The sequence below is a fragment of the Anas platyrhynchos genome, chromosome 2 (genome assembly GCF_047663525.1).
Source record: "Anas platyrhynchos isolate ZD024472 breed Pekin duck chromosome 2, IASCAAS_PekinDuck_T2T, whole genome shotgun sequence".
Lineage (NCBI taxonomy): Eukaryota > Metazoa > Chordata > Aves > Anseriformes > Anatidae > Anas > Anas platyrhynchos.
Genome location: NC_092588.1, coordinates 136,211,690 through 136,239,585, shown reverse-complemented (window position 1 = coordinate 136,239,585; position 27,896 = coordinate 136,211,690). Strand labels below are relative to the sequence as shown.

The window sequence follows — 27,896 nt, the reverse complement described above, 5'->3', positions numbered from 1 at the left end:
AAGGCAGGCAGCTGCCAAGACAGTTCATGCAGACCGCTTTCCTGGGGCCAACTTGAGATTGGATAGTGATGGTTGTTGGGAAAGATAAATAGTTCTGGCACTGAAGTCTTATGAACCATCAATCTTCTTTGAAGGTGCAACAATGAACTTAACTGTGTGTGTAGTAGGCTTACTCTAAATGGGGTGTGACACGTGGGGAAAATGGCAAGCAGGAGAAGTCTGCGACGTGTCCTTCAGAGGCTTTAAATTGTCCTGTGGAGTCGGAATGGCACATTGGAAATGGTACAGTGGGTAAAATGTTTGGGTGTAATAAAATTGTGAAAGGGTAATTGTACTTTTTTTTCAATTATACAGTAATGAAATTATACATCGCTGTGAAGAAGTCTCAGATCAGACTAAACACTTTTCAAAAATAAGTGTCAACACTGTCTAGCACTAAAATTGTTTTTATCTCCTCTTACGTTTTCCTTCTCTTGTTATTCTTCTAGTAGACGAGATGATGAAGAGGAGCAGTTAGCTAGAAAGAGAGAGGAGCGAAGACTACAGTCTCTTCAGAGGTAAGTTTTGGCAGCTTGATATATAGCCCCTTCTTAGTAATATAGGAGTATTCTGCCCTTCTAAGGAATACACAGAGCACTAAGCAAAAAGTCCAATAGCTATTGTGAAGTTTGGCACGACAGTGGGTTTTTACAGAACTGGGCTCAGTGTGAGATTTGCAAACCTGGTTAGGAGACTGCATTTCCATGGCTTAACAGGTGCCTCTGAGTTAGATATCGTGAATTTTGCTCAGGAAATGGAAAGCTTTGCCTCAGGTCTCATTTTAGACTTAGTCCTATGTTGCCATTTCTGTTAAAGCTGTAGCATAGTGTAGAAATAACCACAAGACTAGTGGTACTATAGAGAGTCAGCCCTGGTACAGCGCTGCTCAGTGAGAACGGCATCTCTCCAGGTGGAGGATTTTATTACTTTAGTTCTCAAGTGACTGTTCATGGTTTTTACATTGTTTTTTAGAGAAACAGTTCTTATAGGTAAGATCGTGATACATGGTACCTACCAAGCCTACATGTATGTACATTTTGAATCATAATTCCTTTTGAAGTCTTTATTTTGGAGATTGACAGTGGATTAGCTTCAGCAAGTTAAGAGGAGAGTCCTAACTGGACTAATGCTAGGCTTGGAGCTGTCAGGTGTGGGTCTAAGTCCTTACAGACTTGGAAAGGAAATTGATCCTAAGTTGCTGCTTCCTGGTTATGTTTGCTAAATACTTGGTGGCGGTATAGCAGGTGGTCTCCTTTGCTGCTGTTGCTGTTTTCTTCTGAACTCAGATTCATTTTTAATATGAGTAGGGACTGCAAGGGGCAAAGGTGTGCTTCCAGGTGACTCCACTCAGGGAATTTTTGCATGGAGGCATTAAGTTTCTCATGCAGAAATACTCCTTTCTTTGACACCTTAGTGTGGAGCATGTTGCAACAGCAGTGTGATTACTCTAGTAAATTCTGAATTCTCGAGCTCATCTGAGACACTGCTGTAACAGGGAGTATGTCCATGGGACCAGCCCTCACAGCTGATCTAGCAGCGATGACTAGCTTAACAATTTATTGTAACATGGGACTGGCTCCCATTTGATGCTAGTCACATGCTTTTCCATAAATATATGGAAAAAGCCCTTTTTCCATATATTCATATCCTTCTTTCCTTCTGTTGTGTCCTCTTTTGCCTCATTTTGAAACAGATGTGTCAATCTGTGGTTGTAGTTCTCCTGAAATGCTGCCACATACAGTTCTCTTAGCACTAGTCCTTCCTATTAGTCATTGATAGTTTCCTGCCCTCAAAAAAAGGCATTCACCAAGTGAAACGTTCCAGGAAGCGTTAATTCACAGGTAGCCTTCTATTCTTGTTTTCTTGTTAGCTCATATCACTCTTTATATATGTGAGACAGTGAGAGTACAGGTGTCCAGGGCCGCCTTGCTGCAGACATTTATGACGGCCTTTGTCTATTAGCAATGTGCTACATCCTGTGGTTGAGCAGCTTCCACCTGTACATCTGATAATAGTGCTGTCATACAACAAAATACAAGATGGTAGGAAAAGAAAGAGGATTTTGCTTGGATCTCGGTCTTGAATTCTATTGGTTTTGGGTAAGATGTGCACAAAGGCACCAGGAGGAAAAATATGGAATTCCCAGAGCCTAGCAGGGGTACAGAGTATTATGAAATGAATCATTCTGTGTTCTGGACAAGTCATCTGAAAAATTCAGTGTTGTGTCTTATGCAGCTAACAGCTGGGCATGATATGCTGCTGTTGCAGCACTTTTATCTAAAACCTTAAATTCTATTCAATTTTTTTAAAGAGAGAATCAAATGGGTCTTGTAGGGAAGACGTAAATGATTATAGTAAAACAAGCCATCCTATAGGATTGCTTAATGCCTGCTCGCAGTTCACTAACTGATTTCAAAGATGAAGGGAGAGAAGAGAGAAAGGCAAGTGATATTGTATGCTTAGAATGCAGCATCTAATGTAATTTCTCTGCAAGAATGTCCTGGCTTGATGGAACAAGTCATGATAGCAAAATGTCCTGAATACACTAACATAAAAAGGCAAGTTATGCATTTGTTTGAACAGTCAAGCAATTGATATTTTAGAATGTAGTGTGTTGTATGATTGCTCTGTCTCTCAAGCTCACTGAAAATAAAAAATTGCATTTTTTTGCACTGATTCTTTGTAGGTGTTCTTTAGATTTTTTTTTTCAATACAAGTCCTACGCTTTGCTTTGTACACCTGTGCTTGCATTATGATTTTGTTAGTTTTAATATCTTCAGGGATAATCTCATGTAGTTGTGTGGTGGTTATTGTGCTTCGTTAACTATTACGTGCAAGGTTTTAAAAAGTCATAGCAAAATATCCTCTAAGATAACTTTTCTGACACTATGAATACTTCCAGAGTTGGTATGAGATGTTCTTTAAACATTGTTATCCCAACACAGATTGCCAAGACTAATTGGCTACGTTTCTTCAGGTGTACCAATATGGATACTAGCTTTTCCTCAAGAACCTTGACAAGCTGTGTCCCTCGTTCAATGTTTGTCACTCTGTCTAATGTCAGGAGATGACCTTTACAAAATACCTCAACTAGGCATAATTTTCAATGTCAGCAGTATGTAGCTGATGTGTAGCCGCATTTATTTACCCTTCCTAGATAGGAGTCATTCTGACTAGCTTAGATTTTTTGAAAACTGGATTGGTGAGGGTGAAATAAAGAACAACAAATGAAAAAAAAATAGCTTTAATCTAAAGAAAAGGAATTCTGTGAGCAATATCAACGTTTCATTGTACGTCAAAACCACGTGCCTTGTGCTGAAATGTCCATCCTAAATAACATGTAATGTTCAGCGAAATCAGCACTTAACCTGCATTCATTTTAAAGCAGTGGCTCATGACCAGGGGCACAGGGGATAATTGTGTACCATAACCTTTCCACTGTGATGTGTACATCAACTTCAAATTCTTAATACGGTTAATCCGTAGGAAATGCCATGCTTCTGGAGGGTAGGGTTTGCTGTGCACATGCTGGGCTATGTGCAACACAGAGCTGAGGCTGAATCCATTCTTGAATTAAGGAACAAGCATCTCTGGGAGCAGGCTGCCCTGCCAGAGCGACTGCCGCAGCTTTGCAGCAGTAGCTGTCTTCCCTAGCTTGCGTCAGGACTGTCTGAAGCAGACAAACTGCTCCAATTGCAGGAGGAAACATAACTGCAGCCCTGGGTATTTCCCATGGTCTGAACTTATGCTTACGATGTGCCCAGGGATGGATTAGGAGGGTCATGGGGAAACAAGGCGCAGGCTCAAACACCTCAGCCTACCCACTGCTCTCTTCCTGTATGTCCTTCTGAGAGGAATCGCTTGTAGCAGGTTGCAGGGCATAGTCTCGCAAGCCTTTTTTCACCATTAAACTACAGAGGAAATGCTGTATTGTGTTATGTGGTCTATCCTCTCTAGCTGCTAAGGACCTGCTCTTTGCCAGCAGTTTGCCCTCTGGAACTCCTCTTTCTCTCAGTGTATTTCTGATGTCTGGTATTGTTGGAAGACTTGACGGAGCACTGGCACAGGTTGCACAGAGAGGCTGTGGCAGTCTTCATCCTTAGAGGTTTCAGAAGCTGTCTGAACACAGTCCTGGGTGGCCTGCTCTAGGTGGCGGTGCTTGAGCAGCGGGATGGAACAGATGACCTCCAGAGGTCCCTTTGAAACTTAACCAAAGTGATTCTGTGAACTTAAAACTTGAAGGAATGTGGTCATGTACTGTCCAGGAATGTGTTAGTCTGTAGAATCTGTAAATATATTATTACATTGTTGAAGAGAAACACAAGCAAATATCTTAAAATAGCTGCTACTACACATTGGTGGTCAGTAAGGACGCTTGACAACCAGTGTCTAATAGACTGTTTTCTGCCACTTTATCCTTCATCTTTGTGGCTCTTGGCCAACCTACCTCCTGCCAGCTGCGTAGACATCTAGATAATTTTCTAAGAGGCTATTTGAAATAATTAAAAATGTAGTTGTTCTGATAATCTTTAAAACCCACTTGATGTTCTCAGCCCCTTGACATTGTTTATGGGAATTATACAAAAATACTTTAAGAAGATTGAAAATCACTGCTGTAATGTAGAATTTGTACTTAATGAGGAGCAAGAGGCAAAGGAAATCTGGATTCAGTTTTTAGCTATGAGTATAGAAGAGAAATTGCTATCTTATTGCATAACTTTAATCTTTTATTTGACTTTTTATCTACAAGAAAAATCATTTAAAATGGCATCAAGTAGTATATCTTTTTCTTCTTTTACAGCTGCAAATATGTGGTATGCTTGTTAGATTTGTATAACTTGTAAATCATGATTTGCTAGCTGATAACCAAAGAACAGCAGCGATATCTTGAATGAGAAACTGCTGAGTATTATTTGGTAGGGTTGTGGTAAGGGAGAACAGTGTTTGGGGGGAAATAAAGGATTGCAATTAATTTACAAATAACCAGTTATGGAAAACTATGAATTGTTATTATCAGGAAAAATACATTCTTTGCTTATGACACTGAGAGCAAATTGTAAAAGCCAAGAATTTTGCATGCCGAAGAAGGAATAATAGCAGTAGTATTAAGAAACAGAACCAAGTTGGGGACACTGTATGATGACACTGGTTGATCGCAGTGTAAGATGTTAACAGTAAGGCTCCTTCGGGTGACTTATTCAGTCACTCTTCAGAATTGTCTGGCTCTGCTCAGTTGATGTGTACCTAAGGCTTAGTGTGCGTGGATTTAGTCATGGATCCTATTACACGGTAGTGGCTGCCTGGCAAAGTTTGAATGTTCCCCAAATATTAATGGTTTTACCCTTCAGACTTAAACAATGTAATAATTTAAGGCTTTTAGATCTTTTTTTATTTTTTTAATAGTCTTAGGGTGGTATCCTAAAGTATTTTGAGATTTAAGGCTTACACAGACTGATTTCAACCCCACTTCTTCTGCAAATACTTACTGCTTTCTGTGTTTGGGGGTTCAGGTGGATTGCTGAAGCACTGAGATTTCAATTGAAACTGCAGCAGTGAGTCTCCATTATTGGAGTTAAAGCATGCAAAAAGGTCAAATACATTAGTAACAGAAAAAAAAACTTGGTTTGAGGTCACGTAATGTCACATGAAAACCATACAGAAATAAAGATCAGCTTTATATAAGAGAAGGCTGCTTTATGCAGATTTCTTCTGTTCTCTTCCTGAGATCCTGTGCCTCATGGTTGTGTCTTAATGCAGCACAGAAAGTAGGAATCCTACCTAAGTAGGAAGCTTACCATCAGCAGGTAAACCCAACTTCTCTTCTTCCCGTTCTCTTCAAACTCTGTCCTCTCAGCACCCTTGCTTTTCTTCCTCATTCAGTTTGGCCAGGTTGTTCTGTGCGCCATGGTGCCTGAGCCCAAACAGCAGAGTGGGATAGAAGGGAGTAGGATAGGTATCTCAGGGAAACAGCAGCAGAAGGTTTTGGGTCAATCTCCTCTGTTTGGTTTTCTCATCGCGCTTTATCTGCAAGCCTTCCAGAAGTGCAGTTGCAGGGAAAGGCCAGTTCAACCCTTCAGATCCACAGGAAACAGGATAATTGCTTCTGAGGACGCACAGAATCTGATTAGCAGTAGGAATTGTTTGAAGGTGGAATATGCATAGGGCAGATGGGATCTTTGGTGAATTAAGCTGTCAGTGCCTAACAGCTTTTTGCTGAATATGTGTAAATTAGAATCGGGGAAAGTCGCAACTTGTCTAATTGGGATTTTTTTATAGGGACAACAAACAGCTGATTTTTTTTTTTTTTTATGTTAGAGCAACATTCTTTTGTCAAATCTTGTCCTTTCTGCAAAATAAAAAGAACCTGGATCATCCTAGTGAAACAGTTATGTAGGAGCTTGTTTTTTTTTTTTTAAATAAAATATATGATCCCTTAAAATGAAGATAATTTATCCAAGAAATGAATCTTTCCCATTTAAAATTCCTTCATTCCTTTGCCTTTTCAAAAGAGAGGGGAAGAAGAAATCAACTTCTCAGACACTTAACTTATGAGAATGGTCGAAATTTGGCAACGCAGTATTGAAAGAAGAAATAACTGGAGGCATCCTTTTTTAAATAGCACTATATTTTAATTCATTCCCTACGTGGTTACCATTCTGGATTTTAGAAACTTATAGTTTTCACTTATACTTGCTGTACTACTTAAACAAAGCAGTTAATACAGTAGCTTTTATCTTCATAAAACTATTATATTGAATAGTGATTCTGAAGCACACTGTTTTCACAGCTATATTAACAATTATACTCCCAGCTGGAAAGCATCAGAGAATTCTCCAGTATTGCTACTTGCCTTTTATGCATGTGTGTTTTTAATGTGCATACATATGGGCACATTACTTCTATATAGGAAAAATGATGCATTTCATTATGCTTGGAAATATATTTTATTTAGTGATACTATTGATTAGTAAGAAGTTACAGAGAATATTAAAGACAAAATACATAACGGATAAATGTGATTTTTTTTGAAGTTTGTAATTGTATACTAAAAATGTTACAATGTCTTTCAGCTATAATTATTTTTGCTCACAGCTTAAAACAGTCTGAATGTTCTAATGCTTTTATTTGTTGCAGGAAACATGAAAGAAAACAGAAGCATGATGAAATACGGAAGAAGTATGGTATGTGGTAATCTTGTTTCGATATTCAGTATCTAAATCTATTCCTTTTTCCCCTTTTCCTAATTATTTTAAAAATTCATCGAAGAATCAAGCTGCTTTATGAGCAGCAGAACTAATCAAACCCAGTTTCCTACTGATGTGTGTTTTCTGTCACCTGAACACCTGACCTCATTGCTGTTATGCTCTGTCTCTTCCTCTGCTGCCTCTCCTGCTTGGCAAGAGACTGTGCTGGATGAGTTGTTTGCTTGGGGTGGGCATTTAAATGTATGAATTATAATAAATTGTTCTTTCTGTCTCTTCCTAAGTAAGAGCATGGATTTTTATTCTTGAACTCGAGAAAACAATCTGGTTGAAATTGGCTAGCAGACCCATGGTTATTGAAGAAGGACAGACTGACTAGCAGATAACAAACTTTTAAAATCAGTTGTATTAAAAAAAAAAAAAAAGATGGAGGATTCAGCCTGATTGTTGGGTTTTGTTTGTTTTTAAGTGAAGCTGTGGTCCAGTAGGAGACGCCTATCACGAGACTGTCAGACCAGATGTGTTGTATAGGAGGCTTTTATTATCTAGGCTTGTCAGTCCCTTCGGTTTTCAATTTGACTTGTTCATAGGGTTAATAGCACTGTGTATTCAGAGACAGATATGCTAAAACTATGCTGCACTTATTATGCAAATTACAATAATGTCAGAGAAGGTGATTCGAGGGGTCTGAAGAGTCGCTCAAAACTGATAATTTTCATCCTCCTCTTAAACTGATTGGCAGTGTCTGGCAGTGCCTTCATGAATCTGCAGTGTATCCTTTGGCTGATGCAAAAGTAACACAGACAGTCTCTGCAGGGAAGTCTCTGCCTGGGGAGTATTTGCAAAAAATACACTTCTTTACTGGAATGGAGGAAAAATGTAGTGTTATGCTTGAGCTGCAAGAGGAGGAATGTTGTAGAAAGAAGAGTTTTTGTTAAAGTCCTGTGGTGTTTTATAGGATAGTTGACCCTTTTCCCCCGCCACAATTCAGTTTCAATAAGTTTCTTTGAATTAAGCAGTTGACAAGAGTAGTCCAGATTAAATAAAGTGACAAACAAAATAACACACTTCTTGTGCTTGTTTCTCCTTAGAAGAGACCATAGAGTCAATCTTGACAAATTTGAAGCATTGGGATAGATCTGGTGAAGAACCTGCATGTTCAAGATAGTGGCTATGTCTCCAAAATAACCATGTGTTGCTGTATAGATAAGTAACTTTGTGTATCTTTAGTGCAGTGCAGCTAAGAGGAGCAAGCTCACTAGGTTCTGACTTCGCTATAACAGTATATCAAAGCACTGCGCAAGGGTTAAGTGACATTTCAGAAGGCTGCATTCTGCTCATGAAACTCATTCACTTGTCTCTGGATGGCCCTACATCTTCATGAAGGCACGCTTCTCTTCGGTGCTTAAGATCAGGACTGCTTGGTTGGATCTTGTTGGAGCACTTGAGTTTTCTGACAACTGTTAAGTGTGATTCTGTGCCTCTGGAATAGATGCAGCAAATTCAGAATCTAGCTATACTGTACACAGCTGAACGAGTGTGTCATTTTGCCCCCACTTGAAGCATGTTAGTCCATCAGTGACTTAATTATGAACAAGTTCCTGCATTCATTGTGTTGGTGGGAGGAGCAGCACCTTCTCATAAGGAGTCAGGCATATTCTTCCCTTTGAGTAGTTACACTTTGCAATGCAGTTTACCCACGAAAGATCATAATTTCACTATCAGACATAAATTTCAATAGCAAATCTCAGAGGTTTATTTGTTGCCTTGTTTGCTAGTTATAGACACTGCATAGTCAGAGATCAATTTATATTGTCAAATAGGTTTGAGGCCTGAATTCCCATAATTCATTGTTTGCCCTATAGAAGAAAACTTCTTACATAAATATTTGGCATGTACTGAAAGGATCTGTATAGCTGAGGCAAAATGTAAATTATGGAATTCCTAAATATTGCTAATCTGTACAGTTTATAGTCTGATAACATGCAGCCAAATGGCTCTCAAAATAAATTAGTGGGACAATGCGGTAAGTCCTGCTATAACCTTTAATCTTGTCTGAATTTTTTGCTGCATAGTGTATGTGTATGTTAGCATATTAAACATAATCTAATAAAAATTGCTGCAAATAATTATGGAGACCCTAGATTATTTTGCACTCTTAGGCAGGGTAGAGAGGATTCTCAGTTAAGCAGGCATGGATGAGTGGCAGAATGACAATGACTTTGTTAACCTGACTCTGTAGATTAAGATGATCATGCCTGAAATTTCAGTATTTGGTTGGCTTTAAGGGAATGCCTTTTCCCATTTCATCCACCAGCTTTCCTTACCCCATTTAAATGGTAATTACACATTTATAATGCATTGCAGGTGTCACTCTAGCCACAGTCCTTTGGGAGCACTGGAAGCCATAGAGAGCTTTAGCAACCAGGAATACACACTTTGAATTGTTTCTTTGTTGCAAAATTTGATAGTATTTTTCATTTGCTCACATATATGAATGCAATATGATTACACAAATTATATGTTGACTGTTAGAAAATTTTAAAGGAGAATTCAGAGTACTTTGCAGCTTGTATAGCATACAAAGGAACTACAATTTAATTGCTGCTGCATTTGCTGCTATTGTATGTTCAGTATAGCATTAGTAAGAAGCTGCTTTATTCTTTATTTCAGGATTTTGCCTGGTATTAGTGGAAGGCTTCTGTATCTCCATTTTTACAAAATGATTGCCTCTCATGGTTTTGGGGCTTCCAAACCACTTGCTTCAATTCTTCAAAGGTTTTAATAGCTACTTTAGTGATACATAATCCTACCTCCTTTATTTTATGCATGATGCTGATTTTTATATTCAGGAGTTTCAGTAGATGTTCCTTCTGGTCAGGATGCATACTTATTCATGTTGACCTTCTTTAGGTCTCCTAAGCAGGGAGATCATGTATTGCTGCACTTAATGATGTTTAGTTTGTATGTTAAGAATAAACCTGTTAATTGGGGGGTTAAAAATAAAGAGGAGAAATGTAATAAGGGATGAAGATCCGCAGCATATCACAAACTAGTTCAATTTTTGCAGTATATACAGTCTCTTGTAAAAATTTCGTTAACTCTATTTTTAGGCAGTACTGATATGTGATGAGGGTCACTCAGGTCTTGATGACTGAGAAGCTGCATAGCTGGCATGGTACATAAATGAATACGCTAGAAAGAGGCATTAGATTCCTACAATTGCCTTGTCATTTCATATATATTAGAAAGCCTCATTATTTCATAGAAGCTAAGGAATGGTACTTTACTATCATGCCTTTCAAAATTTCCAGTGCTGTTTAATACCAGTAAGTAGGTCAAATAGTAATCTTGTAATGAAGTTAAATAGAAGATGCTCTTAAGCTCTTGTAATTGTCCTGCATATTGATCTTTAAGTTTACAGTAACCTAAAATGGACTTTATTGCAAACAGGACGCTTCAACCTACAAACGGCTAATGTCTTTGAACCTGTACATGTAAATTACAAGTTGGGTAGTTGCTCCCATGTCAAATGGGAAACAGTTAGGAGAGACAGCCTTCGTGTCTGGTTCAAGGCAGTCTGCGAGCTTTAGTTGCACCAGACATGCAATCCAATTAGCATAGGCTTGCAGCCCCTCTTTAAGTGTCATGGCTAAGAGCAGCTGTGGCAGCTGACAGTAGCTTTTTGTCATGCTGCTTTTTTCATCTGTCTCTCTAGATTGCTTTTGTCCACTTACTAGAGCCTGAGACAACTTCTTCAGTAAGAATATTGGTGCAAGTGATGAGCTGCTGTCTCCTTCTCGTTTAATATAATCTAATGATCTATTTAAAATGCTGAAGATAAAAGAAATTTAAACCTTGGATGCAGATTTGAGAGCAAGACTGAGTGCAAAGGTTATCTGATGTAACCTCTGTGGCTATCTTCATTCAGGAGGAGGGCTTGTCATTTTTCGTGGAGTACCTTCTTTCCTGGGAAAAGAATGTGTGAAGTCACGACCAATGATGCTCACACAGAATTCACCCACAATTCTTAATGCCTGAGCAGTTTGGTTCCAATATTGTGCAGTAAAACAGATCAGAGAACTTCAAGTTAACCTAAAGCATGTTAATGCCTTATTGGTGGAAAATATCTGCTCACTATCAAACCTGTTAGTTCATTAAAATTAAAGCAAATATTGTTGAGAATAGTGTGTAAAAATGGCACATTCACTTGAACTACTGGGTCTAGCTGTCTGAAATGTTTTTTGGTTATGTGTTAGAGGCAGGGCAATTAAGACTACTTGCCCTCTTCAGAATGATATTTCATTCTGAAGATTTCAGAATTATGAAGATTTCACCATAGAATTTTCATACCTTCCTCTGAATAATTTGAAATTGGCACCAATTCCATTGAATCTCAGCAGTTTAAGTTGTGAGAGAGCAATGCTGAGGGTTTTACTGCATTACCTTCAGATGTATGAAGTGTCAAGTACATATTTTGAATGAATTATAAGAGAGACATAGTAAACACTTGCTAGAGTATATAGAGACGTATGCAATCTAAAATCAGGAGAGTTACAGGTGTGTGTGTGTGTGTCCTTTTCAGGTAGAAGGTGACTTTTTTAGTGTACGTTTTGTAGCTTTAACAGGTCACAGACATTTACTGGTTGAGGCAACTCAACCAGTGGGGGCACCTTCTTGATTATCTTAGTGATTATTATTTTTATTATTTTTTTTTTTTTTACCAAGACTTAATTTTTATTTAGAGAGAACCCCCTTTATCCTTTTATTCCAAAGTTAATTTTGTCAGGAGATCTGGCACCCCCTCTTACAGCTTTGTGGAAGATTGTTTTGAGATTTGGTGCCTGGAGTTCTGACTGGAACTGCTTCCTACAGGTTTAAAGATGCAAAAATCTTCATCTCAGTAGTGTAGAGAGTTCCCATCAATGCTGTCATCTAGCCATATTCTTATTGCACAAATACTTAAAAGATGACTTCTCTTTAAACAATTAAAAAAAGAAAAAGGCTAGTACCTCTGATGCAAAGTACTCTATCAGGTAAATAGATTGTATTTCTTTTAACGTGGGTGAAGCTTTATAAATGTGACTGACTTATTCTTTGGCAAGTAACAGCCATTAGGCATGAGGGCTGGTTTTGATTTTAACTTCTTACAAATTGTCTGCTTGAAATCTTTACAACTTGAATAATTATAGGAATTTTTGTGTGTATTCCTGAATATTTGCTGTTCCCTATCAGGTAGTCTGCAGTTGCTGATACAATAATCAGCCATGCTTCTTCCTTGGTATCTTAAAACTTGCTGGTAGTTTGAAAGAAATACCATAGCTGCAACAAGGTAGACAAGACTACAGTCTGCATTTGGTGTTTCTGAATTTCAGATAGAGCAGTGAATTTTGAACACCTGTATGCAGGTGCCTGTGGAAAAAGAAGTATGCTGTGTGAAGATCTGAGGGGAGTTTCTAAAAGATTTGGTAGAGACAAATGTAGTCTTTTCTGCTATTGTGAAACCGAATGCTTAAGAGTTGGGGCTGTTTGGCTTTGCTGTATTCTTTCTCTGTCCTAAATCAGTGAGCTAGAGAAGAGTCCAGGCTTGCCAGTCATCAGTATAAAAAGGCTGGCAAAAAGGTACTGGCAGTTGTGCTGTTCTTTCACAACAAAAGGTCAGCTTCTGGATTCTTATGGGGCTCCTTTATTTTCAGTACACGCTTCTGCCTAGCCTAAATCTGGTGTGTGGTTTTAAAGTCTCTTTGAAATAGTTGCTGTATGGAACAGTGATTGCTCAACTAATGCTTAAAGAAGATGGTGTGCGTATCTGGTCACTCAGTAGAATTGGATGCCTTTGCAATGCTTTCTGCGACGATATTCTGGTTAAAACATCAAGAATCTTTGTGATGGAAATACACTGCAATCTGCTTGAAGTGATGCACTTGTTCTATCCCTGGAGCTTTTGGTGAATGCAGAGGTCATCTTCATTTGTTCTTAGAGATTGTTGTCCTGTCCTGGAAATGCAGCAAATGGCTGAAAGTGACAAATGGTTGTGCGTATTCAAAGCAGTACTAAGTCAAAATAGCAGTGCCTTACATTTAAAAGGATGGTGATCTTAAAATAGCTTTAATTTATAAACTGGCCAGTCTGAATCTGCTCTTTCTGAGCCATCCCTGCTAAGATTTTGTAAACTTGTATCTCACAAACTTGTTCTGTGGAGTATACCTCACAAATGAGAAATGTTTTCTCCTTAAGAACTTATCATAGAAATGATTTTGGAGGGAGAAACCATGAAATACCTATTCATGATAATAGACTGAGAAATAAGAGTGTTTAAGAACAGTTTCAATTTATTATTTCATTTGAGTGTCTGGGTGATGATAGATCATCTATTGCAAGACAAGAATTGTCTTCTAGTTTTATTATATAGAGTACCTATTTCAGTGGGCTCAGTAACTCGAGCCTTATAAGCAGTACTGGTAAGAAAATGATAAATGCATTAATCTTATTCTTGTTTTGCAGGTCTTCTTCAGGACTCTGATAATCCATACAGCAGATTTGAGAACGAATAAAGCTGAGCACATTCCATTAAGTGTATAGCTCCAGAATACAGGAAGATTTTTTTGTTTGTTATCATTTGCCCTGTGAGATCTATTTTTCCAAAGATTGTTCTCCTTTTACCTCCCCCACTCCCAGTTTTAAAACTAGGCGTGGATGAGGACTGCATGAAATACTTATTTCTTTTACCCATATAGGATGATTTTTTATAAATGCTTTTGTTTGTTGAAATGTTTGCTGCCTATATTGACATTTGTGTGAAACGTTACCTTTCTTCCTCTGTCTTTTGTTACCTTATTTAGATGGTTTACAGTCATGATCATGTATTTGAATTCAGTCTTAACTGCCACTTAAACAGTTGTTCCTGTGTTCCTAAATAAAGATTTTTTTTTCCTTACTGTATGTTTTATAAAAATAAAAGGCAACAAGGAAGCATAGCTTCACACAGCAGAAATAGCTCATGTTTGTACTGAGGAGGAATTACAACGGGCACATTCTTAAGTGTTGTTATAGAATGAGAAGTGTTCTATTTCCCCCCCCCCCCCCCCCCCCCCCCCCGGAAAAAGAGGAAAGACTAATGTGTAAGGGTTGAGTGAGGGGAGCTCATATGTGTTTGAGTATTTAAATGCAGTAACAGAAGTGCTAATGTATACTTTGGCTATATAATTTTGAAAAAGAAATTACACAGTAAAATGGGCAAGATTTACATTTGGTAAAATGTACCGAAACTGATGACTGACTAGATGAATATACACCTAACTTGAACCCTGTGAACATGTTCTTTTATAACTTTAGTGTTTAAAAAAATAAAAACCAAATGTTGCCAGGATTCTGCAGTTTGTAATAGAGTAAGCATGGTGGGTTGACCCCAGCCAGCAGCTAACACCACCCAGCCACTTGCTTGTTTAAAGTGAATGAGGGAGAGAATGTAACAGGAAAGGTGAGAAAAATGGTATGTCAAGACTAAGATGGTTTAGTAAGTGAAGGAAAGGGGAGAAGGAAGGGAAAGGAGAAGGAAAAAAAAAAAGCCAAAACCAAATGATGTGATCACTACCTCCCTGAAGCAAACCTCTGCCCAGCTGGTTTCTGTGCACTGACTAGCTCCCACCAAAACACCCTCTTCCCTTTTTATTGCTGAGTATAGTGTTGTGTGGCATGGCAAATCCCTTTGGTCAGGTTGGGTCAGCTGTCCCAGCTGTGTCTTCTCCCAGCTTCTTGCACAGCCCCAGCCTATTTGCTGATGGGGGCAGAAGAGGGAGAACCTTGATGTTATACAAGCATGGCTCAGCAAAGGCCAAAGAAGTAGTGTGTTAGCAACTCATGTTAGCCACAACTACAAAGCATGGCGCCATGCAGGCCATACTGTGAAGAATGCTAAATGCATCTCAGCCAGTCCTGTATAGTAAGAAAGTATTTGTTTTTTAACCTTTTAATCTTTTCCATAATACGACTTATTTCCTTTCTCTCTTCCTAGAGGTGTTTCATTGGGTGTTTTTACTAGCTTACCAATGTAATACAAGAAGCAAGGATCTTGTATGGTTTAGATAACCTCTCTGTGTATTATCCGGTATTGTACAGTATAAAATATATTCATGTTATTTTTATCAATGTTCTTAAAATAAATCCTTTAATATCCTTAATTTGGTTCTGTTTAATTTTGTCTTTACAATGTTAACTTGGTTTAAAAGAAGTGATGAAGTATGAATTAGAGAAGGGAAAGAATGTGGTTTTGCTTTCACTGTTTTCTGACAAAAGAATGAGAATGTGATGGCATGTAGGTGTGGTGGGAATTAAATCTTGTTTGTGGGCACAGAGGTGAATTACCATTTCTTCCAGTGTCAGAGAACCTGCCTGTACTTCAGCTTTGGTAACTATCTTCTATTGCTGATTTCGGTACGGTGTTTACTTTTTTTTCACTGTATTTTTCTCTCTGAATATACAGTTCCTCAGGAATTTATGTAAAAATATGGCTTCCAGTTCCTGGATCTGTAGTAGAATTAGCATTGATGAAACAATGGTGCAGTTTTCTTTCTTTTTTCTTTTTTTTCTTAACTCATATTTAGCACTTTTTAATTTCATGTTTTCTCAACTCAGCTGTTCTCGAGTCTGAGGTATTACTCAAAGGGCTGTCTTGGGAGAATGATGGTCTGTGATAAGAGTGAGTTGATAGTGTGGAAATAAAACGTGCTGATGGTATTCCCTGGAGAGAACTTCTGCAAAAATGATGAAGGTCTGCCTGCTGTCTCCTGATCCAAGTAGTGACATTCCTGACTTAATAGAAACACATTTTTCTTCAGCACCTGCTACAGTATATGAAGGGCGGGCTGTCATGTGTTCTAACAAAAGGGGGAGGAGGGCAAACCTTTCTTAAGAAAAGACTCAAAATACTTCGGGGATATGGAATGGGTGGAGAATAGTTGCCTTTTACATTTAAAGAGAAGGTTGAGTGAATGTAATTACAAATATGTGAACCTGGTGGTTGTGGGAATCAAAAAGTAAAAATTGGTCAAATTTATTTTAACCTGTCTGTTGTTATATTCTAACTTCACAGCGTAGGCTATAATTCATACAAGTCAAGCTGGACATCCAGCAATGTATGATCTTGCTTATGCAGTTCAAGACCAACTCAAGTTCAATTTAGTGAGACCGTTGTGGGCAGCAGCCTTACAGCTCAGAAGATGCAGAAATCCCCAAACAATTCCCAGACTTCAGATTATTTAACCTATATTTGCGTGTTCACTGGAGGAGTTAATTGGATGGAACATATCCTCATTTCAGTATATTAATTGCAGCCTTCTCTGGGCTTTCTTGTATATCAACGTTTCTTACTTTTCCAGAAATAGTGGATTTGGCTTATCAGTAGCAAGGTTGCTAGTCTGTGTATTGTAGTGCAGCCACAGGAAATTGGGAAAAATACAGTAAAAAGAAGTAACAACATATCTTTGATTCCCAGGTGGGTGAACAAAGGCATTTATCATTTTCAGTAATGAGCTCCCCCTTCTTCATACTTCAACAAAAGAATTAAAAGGGATGCAACGTATAAACAGAGTGAAGCTACATAAGGAAACAGCATGGCCTAAGCTGTAATACCTCTGCTAATCACCTGGTTTTGTCAGGCTTCCCTCCCTTTCCTTCAAGCTCTATTCTCTCTGTCCTCTGTAGACTTTTTCAGTGGTTATTGCTCATTAGTTTTAGTAGTGAAGGTGTTACTGTCTGAAAAGAAGAGCAACTAAGAAACTGAGAAGTCTAAATACGTGTTTATCTTTCAACAGAATGGAACTTCCCATCCTGAAAACTCAAATAGTTTGGGTTAAATTTAATGTTGATGGATGTAATTTATTTATGTAAAGAGAATTTTGGTAGATTGAAGTCTGCTATTTTAGCTTTTTTTTTTTTTTTTTTTTTTAGTGCAGGAGGATAGTTTTTGCCACTTCTGAAACCTTGGGCTTGATGATGAGTCCAATTATTTTCTGCACCATGGCCTATTTATTTATTTGATTATGAAACAGGCATATGAAACTCATTTTGAAAAATGGTCAATTGTCTGATATTTATTTATTATGGTATCTTCATTGTGTTGGACTTCCATACATAGTTATTGCTGCCTATCCTTTCAAATAATGTGTGCCAAATTGCTATTTCTTATTATACCAAGTAATATACCAAGTAAGTATCCAAGGAGTTGACACGTCCTATGGTTATAGGGTGCCTACAAAAGGGCTGCTGAACATGCAGTGCTCAAGATTTTCAGTTTGTCCTGGAAGGAGTGCAGGAATTAGCTAGCATGCTTTTCTTCCCCTCTTCTTTCTGCCAGGAACCAAACAGGAAAATAATAAAGGAAAAAAGAAGCTTTAGGAGGAGATGACTGGGGAGAGTGAGGAAGTCAGTGGCTGGGAGACAGTGATGTTGGCAGTGGTTGCACACTCTTCCTGCCTGTCTCTGAGCTTGGTCAGCTCTGGGTTTGGGGCTGCAAGCAGCCCTGACTGCCCTGTGCTGCAAATCGTGACTCAGAGGCTGTGTGGGTGGAGGCTGTTGAAGGCACATACGTGCTCTCATCTCTCCAAAAGACAGCAGTGCCAGACTTGTTGCCAATTGACTGATTTATGTGTTGAGTTGGCCTCGTTCTATAACAGCCACTTGAAGGAGAGAGAGGAGGGAATACTTGTCAAAGTATTTCCCGGACTGAAGTATGGTTCGCTCCAGAATATTCCTGAAGCCAGATTTGTGCTGGCATTGTAACACTTCACGGAACCGGCTGAGACCACTCCCCAAATACTGCTTTGTCCAAAACTTGAAAGGAAGGGTTGTGCTTGTGATACCTTCAAGCAAAATCCCAAACCTATAGAACCTTTATTTATTTAATGTCTTCATGTGGTTTATGCTCTGGCTGGGGAAATGCATTCAGTCTTTCTTGTGGCATCATTAATGGTTTGGATGCAGCATGAGAGGATCATATGACTGAACACTTAGAAATGTGTGCTGGCTCCCAAACCCAGCACTTTCATTTTTTTCGGCTTCATGGTATCTTCATGTCTAGGTCTTCTTGCCATGTATCACTGCTTGTGCGAGTTCAAGTGCATTTGTCCTCACCAACACATTTTAGTAATTAAAGAAAAAAAAAGTTACTGCTTTATCTTCTGATGCTGAGTTCCTTACAACAGGTATTAAATGCCAGAATGAGAACAAAAGTCTTTGTTCCTCTCTGTTTCTTCATACTTCTTTAGGTTAAAGTGTTGTGGTGAAGGCTGGGCAATATGCAAGCAGCGGATGGACCAAACTCTCCATGAAAGGGAAAGGCTGTGAAGGGGGGGCAAAATGGAAATCACAGCACTAAGTGGGAAAATGGTAGAGTGGTGGTCTTATGTATCAAAATACACAGCTCTATTGAGTTGCCTTATCAAGCACTTTCACATCTATTTGCTGTATCAACAACCAGGCTTACTGTGTATAGAAAGAGTGGCTGAAAATGCCAAACTTTCCTGACCTATCTTAACAGTTTACAAAGAAACTCTTTAGTGGTGTATTATGTGAGCTTCCACAAAGCAAGAGGGGCAGAAACTAAGTCTAGACCTAGAGAAAACCGCCAATGGGTTTCAGCAGTTTAACAAGTTTATCAGTCTTCTGACCGGGTAGCTTGACCATTGGTATATACTGTAAATCAAATGTTGGAGTGGCTTTTCTCTTGCTGACAAAGCAATTGTTTCTCAACATGAAAAAGTAATAGAGGGCAGAGTTTTTGAGCTGTCACTTTGAGTCAAATGCTTGCTTGGCAGACAAATGAGTAGGAGTAAGCAAAGTCACTTTGAGAACCATGTAAGCTTGAATCTCTGTGTGTATTAACATGATAAAGTAAGATGCAGGATGAAGATAAAGTTATTTGCAGCCTGTCCAGAGACATATTTTTCCTTTTTTTTTTTTTTTTTTTAAATTTTGACCTTCAGCCCAGTCTATGCAAGGAGCTGTCAACTGGAAACACAACTAAAATGATTAGGAAATGTTTAATTATCCCAGGTTTAGGTGGATTTTCTTAGCACTGTTTCTGTCACAGTTCCTGAGCTAACTGTATCTCTGACCTGCATCTCAAGGGCAACCTTTCCTACACCCTGGCTGTCACCTGGCTTGAAATGGAGTCAGGCACTTGGTGTTCTCAGACCAGCCCTAGTTACTAATTTCCCAAGCAGCAGTTCAGGTATAGCACACACACACACAACACTTGACCTCAAGAAAAAAGGCCATCAAGCTTACATCGAATCATGGAATGGTTTGGGTTGGAAAGGACCCTTCAGGGTCATCCAGTTCCAACCCTCCTGCCATGGGCAGGGACGCGTTTCACTAGACCAGGTTGCTCAAGGCTCCCATTACTTCTTTTCCTTACTTTTCTCTTTTATCCATATGGCACTTAATTTCTTATAACCCAATGACCTCTTAAGTCCTCAGCCCTGGCAAAACAGGGCTTACACCTTTTCAAGGTGTGGGAATCTGCAAGGTGACAATTTTACATATTATATTTCAAATGTACCAAAGTTTTCTTTAGTGCTACAGTCTTCTTCCTGCTTGTTCTTGAAGTTCCACTAATCTACAGAGTAAATTCAGAGCAGTGAAGTGCTGGATAGATTAGATCAGCATGGAAAAGATTTAGCATGTCATTTACAATGAGAAATCCTGCCTCTCTCACCTGCTGGAGTTCTAGGAGGGTGTCAGTGAGTGCACAGATAACATCAATCTAGTGACTACGACACAGCTGGAGTTACAAAAAACTTTTAACCAGAGGTTACTGAAGAAATGAACTTGACTCAGAATTGGAGGAAAGGTTCTTTCACGAACCAAAAGTATGTCAAAACGAAGATGGAAATAATTTTTAAGAATGGAGAAGAGTGAGCCACAGGGATAGATGCTAGGACTCAGCATCCTGGTGAACTAGAGAAGGGGGTGTGCAGTCAGATCTCCAAGTTTGCTGACAATAACGCTGGACTATTGGTGAAGCGGTTCATGGAAAGACCTCACAAAAGTGAGTATGTGGGCATATGGACTTTAGTGCAGAAAAAAGTGAAGTAATGCAACTGAGGAAAAAGACTAAGCCTACACCATGCCAAAATTGCAATTGGCACCTGCAGCTCCAGAGAAAGATGAGTCGTTACTGACAATTCTCTGAAATCATATAGCAGCTAAAAAAAAAAATATCACTAATTGCTGAATTTCAAATTGCTATGAAATCATATAGCAGCTACTGGATTACTGAGCATCACGAAGGGGGCAATGGGGTGTCATTTTGTTACATGGAATTTTCTGCTTTATGAGGAGAGACCAAAAAGCTGGACCTCTTCAGACCAGAGGGAAAAAAACAGAAGAGAGTGATGTGATTGAGGTTTAGAGTAATCAAGGCTGTGGATAAGGTGAGCTCAGAACTGCAATTTCACATCACCAGAACCAGGACACCCATGGTGAAACAAGCAGGAGATCAATTTAACACAGACCAAGTACTTCTGGAGCAAGCTGTCATGGGGCGGTGGAGACAGACAGTATCAGCAGGTTCAAAAATGCAAACTCATGGACAGCTAGTCTTCTTTAGTGATGGGAATGCTAAAAGGTAGATAGACCCTATGACTGTTAATAAAAGTGTGAATCAGGGACAGTATGAGGGGAATGGTCTGTAGTCTGTGGTCTCTTAAACAGCAATTCTATTTGTGACTCTTTCCTTATTATTTTTATTTGCAAGAAATGAATTAAACAAACAAGCAAGCAAACAAACAAAACAAAACAAAAAGTTTTGTGGCAGGACTGACACTGTTGCAACAGACTAGTGAAGTGCTTTGATGCTTTATTTGACCAGCTCACAGCGAGAGCCAGCATAACAAAGACTTCTTTCTCTCTGCTTCAGCTCATTTTGTGCATGCCGGTTGCTGGTACAGCTATGCTACTTTCCTTGGAGTTACAAGCAAGAAGCAGGTGAGCATTTGCATGGCATCATATTGTCATGGCTGCATTTTGGGGCAAGCTGGTGGAGAGAAGGCTCATTCATGCCTCCACACAGACATGGTACCAAGAGCAGAGCGTGCTCCTGGTGGAGCTGAAGAAATATTCCCATTCTTCCATACCCAGCAGCAGAGATCAGGTGCTGTGGATTAGGAGGGCTAACTGATTTTAGACTTCACAGTCTTAATTGTGTCACCGGACTTTACCTCATGGGTGATTGTCTTCTGGAGTTTTTGCAAAGATCCAGATGTCAGCACAGCAGTCAGTCTCCTTAACATGTAGGAGAATACTGGCTAAAGGTACCATTGGTCTGATACGAGAGAATTTCTTTTATTTTCAAGGCTACGTCCTACTTGTCGTGTCTGAAGCTATTTGTGTTAAGAGTTGGAGATGATCCCTTGCAGTGTGCAGACATCCAGAGTTAATCTTAGCCGACGCATGTTAGGATAACACTAACTGGTGAGAAGTCTTCAAAGTCAGGGAGCAGAAGTCAGTGCCTGGGAGCAGGAAGCAAAACGTAAACCACTTCATAATCTGCTGGAGCTTCTACTTTTTTTCCTGCATCATCTTTTCCATTCCCTGTTTGGCCGTTGCTGCATCTATTTATTTGCTTGTTTATCTAACATTAAGAGCCTGGAAGTCCTTCCTGCTGCTGCAAGGATCGCTTCCATTTATTCTCAAAGTCTGCTTCAGGTCTTCAACAATCCACCCTGCCACGGTGCACCGTGATATCTTTACAGCTTTTACATTTTAAGACATAAGTAATCCTTTCAGTTGTGCTAAACTTGAATTTTCTGCCATGTATGTTCAAGAATTTCATCTCTTTATACATATGCCATTAATTTCTACAAGCTGTGGTCTTCCATGTCAACTTTTTGCATGATGTTTCATAACTGAATGTCTCAGTGATGTGAGCCCTCTTTTAAAATTAAGCCACATTTACTCATGCATATTTCAGCACTTTATATAACAAAGCATGCAGCTTACTTCTTTTTTCCTGCCCCTCTGTATCACTTATGGTCTTGAGATTCATAGTACTCTATCTAGACAATGTAAATTGTATGGATATGTTTGATTTCATCAAGTGATTTGATGTACAGATGGGGAGAAAAGAGGCAGAGCACTGTACAGAAATCTAGTTTAGAGCTACCCGAAGCAAAGAGTGGTTGGGTTTAACATCCAGTAAACTCTGCTGCTACTACATTTTTCTAAAGCACGTAAAGAGGCTGACATCGCTTTTAAATTACTGGGAGTCAGTGCTGCTCCCACGTGCTCTGTTGGTTTGACATTTGAGGTCCTGCTTCTGGGGACGCTTAAAAAGCACAGCGCGTGGGAGCAGGAAGCTCAGTGGTGAGGCCAGCTGCAGGCAATGCTGGAAATCCCTGAGCTCGTAGGAGATGAACCGGTGGAGACCAGTGCCAGAAGAGAAAATAAATGTGAGGAGCTCTCCCAGGATGGGAACAAAGAGTTTTAGCAGATGTTTTAGCCAAAATAAAATATCTCACTATTTTTGGAGATTTCGGTTTCACTTTGTACTTTTTCCTCTTTATTCATTAACAGCATTAGAAGAACTTTCAGAAGTTCCTTATCAGGAATAATTTCTTACTTCTTGGTGTGCTGTTATACATTTGGTAGGTGGAGTGTGAATAACACGGAATAAAAACATTCAGGGAGATATTTTTAAAGACATTAAACATCTATTCTGGGCTGCAAATGTCATGACTAGGTGCATGCTCTGATCAGTTTCTGCTTCTGCTGAAACACACACTTCATACAGTGCTCAGACCTGTACTGTAAATCCACAAGAGACCAGAACTCGAGGCAGGCTGATATAGTGAATTTCTTTTGAGGCAGTGGGATCAGGTGGACTAGGCCTCTAGGGGAGGAGATGCCATCCATACACGCAAATTATGCTAAGGTCATTTCCAATTTTCCTTTTTATTAGAATTGGTTTGTAACTGCCATTCCCATCTGTGAGGAAAATCATATTAAAAAAGAAAAAACAAAACATGTTTATAAAATCAAATCTATCAACACATGGGAACTTGTCAGACATGGCCACTGTTGTCTTTATCAAAGACCCACATTCTAGGAGTATCAGAAACACCAACTTCATCAGACAGTAACATGCTTGGTGTTGTGCAAGTATGTTAAAAAATTGTCCCCTATAGCTTCTCATCCATACATACGGGCATCCTCATCATATTAAGAGCATATAAGGCTCAAAAAGGGGGCCATGAAACTGTGAAAGTAGGGTATTCAAGGCCATCTTGGTGCTGAGTTAGTCCTCTCAACAAATATAGCATATGATGGTTGGACAAAGCTACCAAATCTGATGTTATTACAAAATTGACAATAAAATGGCTGCATGCAAAAAATCCTCTAGCAGAAAGATTTTTTTTTCCTGCTCAAAATTGAGAAGAGTGCAAGGCATGGTATAAAACCTGTTTTCTAGATGGGTTGTGCCATCTCTCTGCCAACATCATCTCACTCTGCCAACTGTGCTTAACTCTTAACTCTGGGTTTCACCACTCTGCTCTGTGTGATCCTTTAAAACGTTATTGTTCCTTTAGCTCATTTTTTGTTATGCAACTTGCAATAGTTCCAGTTATTCACCCTGTATCTATAAGTGGCATACAAACTAATCACCCAATTAGACCGTGTAATTATATTGTAAAAAGTAAAAAAATAAATAAATTAACTGAGCAAAGGAGTATTAAAAAAAAACAAACAACTTTTAATAGTAGTCACCAGACATGATAGTAAAAGAGGAAGGATAGATTCATGAGGTTTATTACATGCTGATAACATGGTACTTTCTAAAATAACTTCAAAGGATGATACAAACTTCATTAATGTAATTACTTATATGACAAAATTATCAGAATATAATGAATAAATTTAAAATGTTATCTATACAGTATGTTATCAGTCTAATTCTCAGATTAGAATTAAAAAGAACACTAAGAATTACAAGAATTTAGGCATGTTGGCATGACATTCAAAATACTTGCAGATCCTTTGTTAAGTTGTGTTACAATCAGATTTAGATCGGAGATAGGAGTCTCTTTGCTTTCATTTGAAAGGATACGTGAATTCAGTAATGTTTTCAGGCATATATGCCTGGATTTGGCAATGTAAATGCTAAATTTTTCTTCCTCAGAGAATAAACAATGAGTTTGAAAACTATTTGAGGGAGGAGGGTGTAAACAACGGAAAGCTTTAGACTCCTTTCACTTACCTACACAGCAAGGAAAGTTCTACCATGAGACTGCATTGAGACCATGAGACAGCGTTCTGCCTTGAGACAGCATTCTCTTTTTGCCACTTTCTATTTTGTTTTGTCTTAAAGTCTTCCAACTTTATTACCATGCTTATTATAAATATGCCTCTGTTTCCAATGTCAGCAGCAGAACTGGGGAAGGCAATATGGTGTGTTAGTGTAGAGACTTCATCTGGCTGAAAATTAATCACTTTTGGAGGGGGGGGGGGCTATGGAGGGTGTTCATTTTCAGCTGAATCAGGTCCCTGAACTGGCTCATTGAGCAGCCATCCAAGCGTCAGCACCAGTTCACAGGGAGGGGACTGGAACATGCAGCCATGGAGCAGGGAGTTGCAGCTGCCTGCAAGTGGCTTGGCACAAATAGCTGTGGAGTGATGCCATTTGAAGAAAAGCACTGTGCTGGGTTTAATTTTAATTTGTGTTGAAATATTTTTTTTCAAATAAAAACTTTTTTTTTTTTTTTTTTTTTTTTTTTAATGCAGATGCTTAAATTCTGCAAGTATACAGAATTATATCAGCCGGGGAAGGTATTTAATGCCCTGGGGCTAGGCACCACCAAATCTGATCAGACAGTTCTATGATGGATTTGGATCTTGGATATGATGGAGTAGTTCTACGATGTTGGTTTTAATCATTGCACTGGTTATTACTTTTCTTAACTGAGTATCACAAGGGAACTGTCATTTGAAGGAATACGTAATTAGATTAGGATGTGAAGCAAAAAAAGCAGACATAAAATCTGTGTCCTTTGTTACAATTTTCCTTCCTGACATTCTTTTCAGTACATCACATAGATTAAAAAAAATATATTTTTTTCTTTGTATCTTCTAGTTGCATCACATAATGAGCTCCCATTTTAAAATACAGATACATGACATCAGTCAAATTAAGAAAGACAAAACTATACTTATTGGAGTACATTGAAGCATATCTTGAATTGGGACTTGCAACAAGGAACAAAGCTGAGTGTTTGTTTAATTAGTTTTGAACACAGTAAAGCAAACCTCTTCAAGTAATCCTGGGAAGAACTATGAAACAAAACTGCTCATTTACTTAATGTGAAAGCTGCTCAGATGGATGGAAGGATAGATGCAGACTGAGCTGTTTGTCATTACTGAGACCAATGTTCTTGCTGACATCAAACACAGGCCATGTATCACAACATCTGAGTTCTGTGTCTGAAAAGACAGATGATCTTTGGACAACAATGCACCACAGAAGCCCTGCGAGGTCACTGACTGTAACCTTCTAAGGCCAACCTCTAATCCTCAGTATAGAAATTAAAAAACATACAGTGATGCTGCACTATCAATGCTTTTATTAAAAAACAGTAAAAACCCAGCACATTTATACACTAAACAGAATGTGGTTAAACGACAAAACTTCAGTTAGAGGAAGAAAATGTCCACCCATGTATCGTACCCAGAACTGCAGAATCTGATGAACTCTTTTAGAATGGGGCTGCTGTGTGATGGAGCACGCTGGGGAAACTGTGGTTGGACACTACAACACTGCTGCTTTGAGAGTCTGATACACCCAACAGTCTGTAGAACCAGTACCAGGAGTATTTCTGTCCGTTCCCAGCCTCATTATGCAGTAAGTAAATGGTGAGATGCGATCCAAGAGCCACAGATCACTGCTGGGGAGTTTATTTTTTCACTGACAAAGACAAGCTGAGGACATCTTTCTGTTCCTCAATGGACTGTTTCCTTTACCTCCAATCCATTTTCTCCTGAAGAACGTCCTGTATATACTCCCTTCTCTTCTGCTTGAGTCTTTTTCCCTGCTGTTGCTATAGTACCAAGGAACTCTTTCTGAGGACATGGGTTATTCTGATTTACTGGTTTTCAGTGTTTCCCCTTCTTGTTCTCAGTAAAAAATGAGAAACAAAGCATTAAAGGTTCATACAGTGTAAGGTTCTTCCATGGCAAAATAGCTATCTATGAACTGGAGGAACTAGGTGAAAAGGTGGGTTGAAGGCAATAGAGATTTTGTATCATTTGACTAGGATGGAGTAATGAGGGCTTAAGTTCACCTCCTTTGGGATCCTTGGAGCACGACATGCAATTATGAGGGCCTTGTTTTGTTAACTCTGGGAGATGAAATTATCAGGGGCTTTCCGTAGAACTGTATAACCCACAGACTGTTTTTCTGAAAGACATTTTTCTTAGCAGCACTCTGTCAAGGAAAGCTTTCACCAAAAAGAATATATATATACATGTACATGGAATTTGTCTTGGGAATCACTCCCCAAGGATATCTTTCTGAGGGTGTGTGCATTTATTTATGTTGTGCATCACTTTTTATAAATCTTAGAGCTATGTCCATCCTGGATGAGTGTGAGTGCCAGGGGAATTTCAGAAATATTTTAAATACTTTAGCAAGTAATTTGGGACTACTTACTGTCTAAACTCTTACTATACTAACTGAATCACTGTGAAAGTCCCGTTCATTTTATTACACTTTAGGGGTGTCTACTTATAAATGAGAAACATAATATGAAATCTGGAAAATTATATAGAAATAAATAGAGCCCTGTTAGAATACCTTGTGATTGGCAAACTTTTCTTGTATGAATTCAGTAATAAAAATGCTAATTAGTCATGAATTTCATACTTCTGATCCTATGTAGAGAGTTTGGGTACTTAATTTAAAGCTTGAGGTTAGATGACATGAATGTATACTAGGCTTGAAATTTGTTTTGAAATTTAATAATTACAATCTTGGTAAAATAAATAATGAAAAGTTGTAAACTTTGAATAAAGTTAGATTTATAGCACAGGTGTTTTGGGATCAGTTCATATGACGTAAGCAGACATATCTTGTAATCCTTGTTTAGATGTAGACCAACAACACTAATGGATTTGCTCATTGGAGTACTAAGACCTCTGTATTAAGCTCTGGAGTTGCCATGCAGCTCTGGCTAGCAGCTTTACAGGGATGACTTTCTTTCTACCAGACTGACTTCCTTCTACTTAGATCTCAACCTGCTTCTCTGTTAATTCTAGCCTAATGGTTCTAGTCCACTGCTTTTCTCTTGTTTGTCATCATCTCACCCACCTCTCTCCAGATTGCCTCCTTGCTTCCAGCTGTGGTACCTCAAAACCTTTTTGAACATGCTGGTCAGCCCCTCCTGTTTGAAAGCATTCCCTTCACCCAACATCTCCCCATAAAATTCTTTAAGGATCTGATCCTTTCCATTACCCATGCATGGTTGTACGCTTTAAAAAATTCTTCCAAGAGGCAGCAGGATCCCAGCTGAGACCATTGCAGTGCAGGATTGGTGAGCCAGGGTTCAGGTAATGGATAAAATGGACTCCAGGCAGCACAGGCTGCCAGGAGTGAAATGAACTAAGATA

The 27,896-nt window shown here is 38.9% G+C and overlaps 1 protein-coding gene across 2 annotated transcripts in view; it reads left to right on the top strand.

The window, feature by feature from the left end:
* The window catches only part of LOC101797646 (pituitary tumor-transforming gene 1 protein-interacting protein), a 32,054-nt gene extending 16,633 nt beyond the window's left edge, over nucleotides 1-15,421 (top strand). Inside the window, exons 5-7 of one of the 2 annotated variants that reach the window (XM_027450758.3) lie at nucleotides 489-557; nucleotides 7,174-7,220; nucleotides 13,746-15,421. In XM_027450758.3, coding sequence (XP_027306559.3) covers nucleotides 489-557; nucleotides 7,174-7,220; nucleotides 13,746-13,795 — 166 coding nt within the window. In that variant the 3' untranslated portion in view covers nucleotides 13,796-15,421. The remainder of the gene's footprint in view (nucleotides 1-488; nucleotides 558-7,173; nucleotides 7,221-13,745) is intronic. The other variant, XM_072033653.1, reaches the window with a different exon arrangement.
* The last annotated feature ends 12,475 nt before the right edge of the window (nucleotides 15,422-27,896 follow it).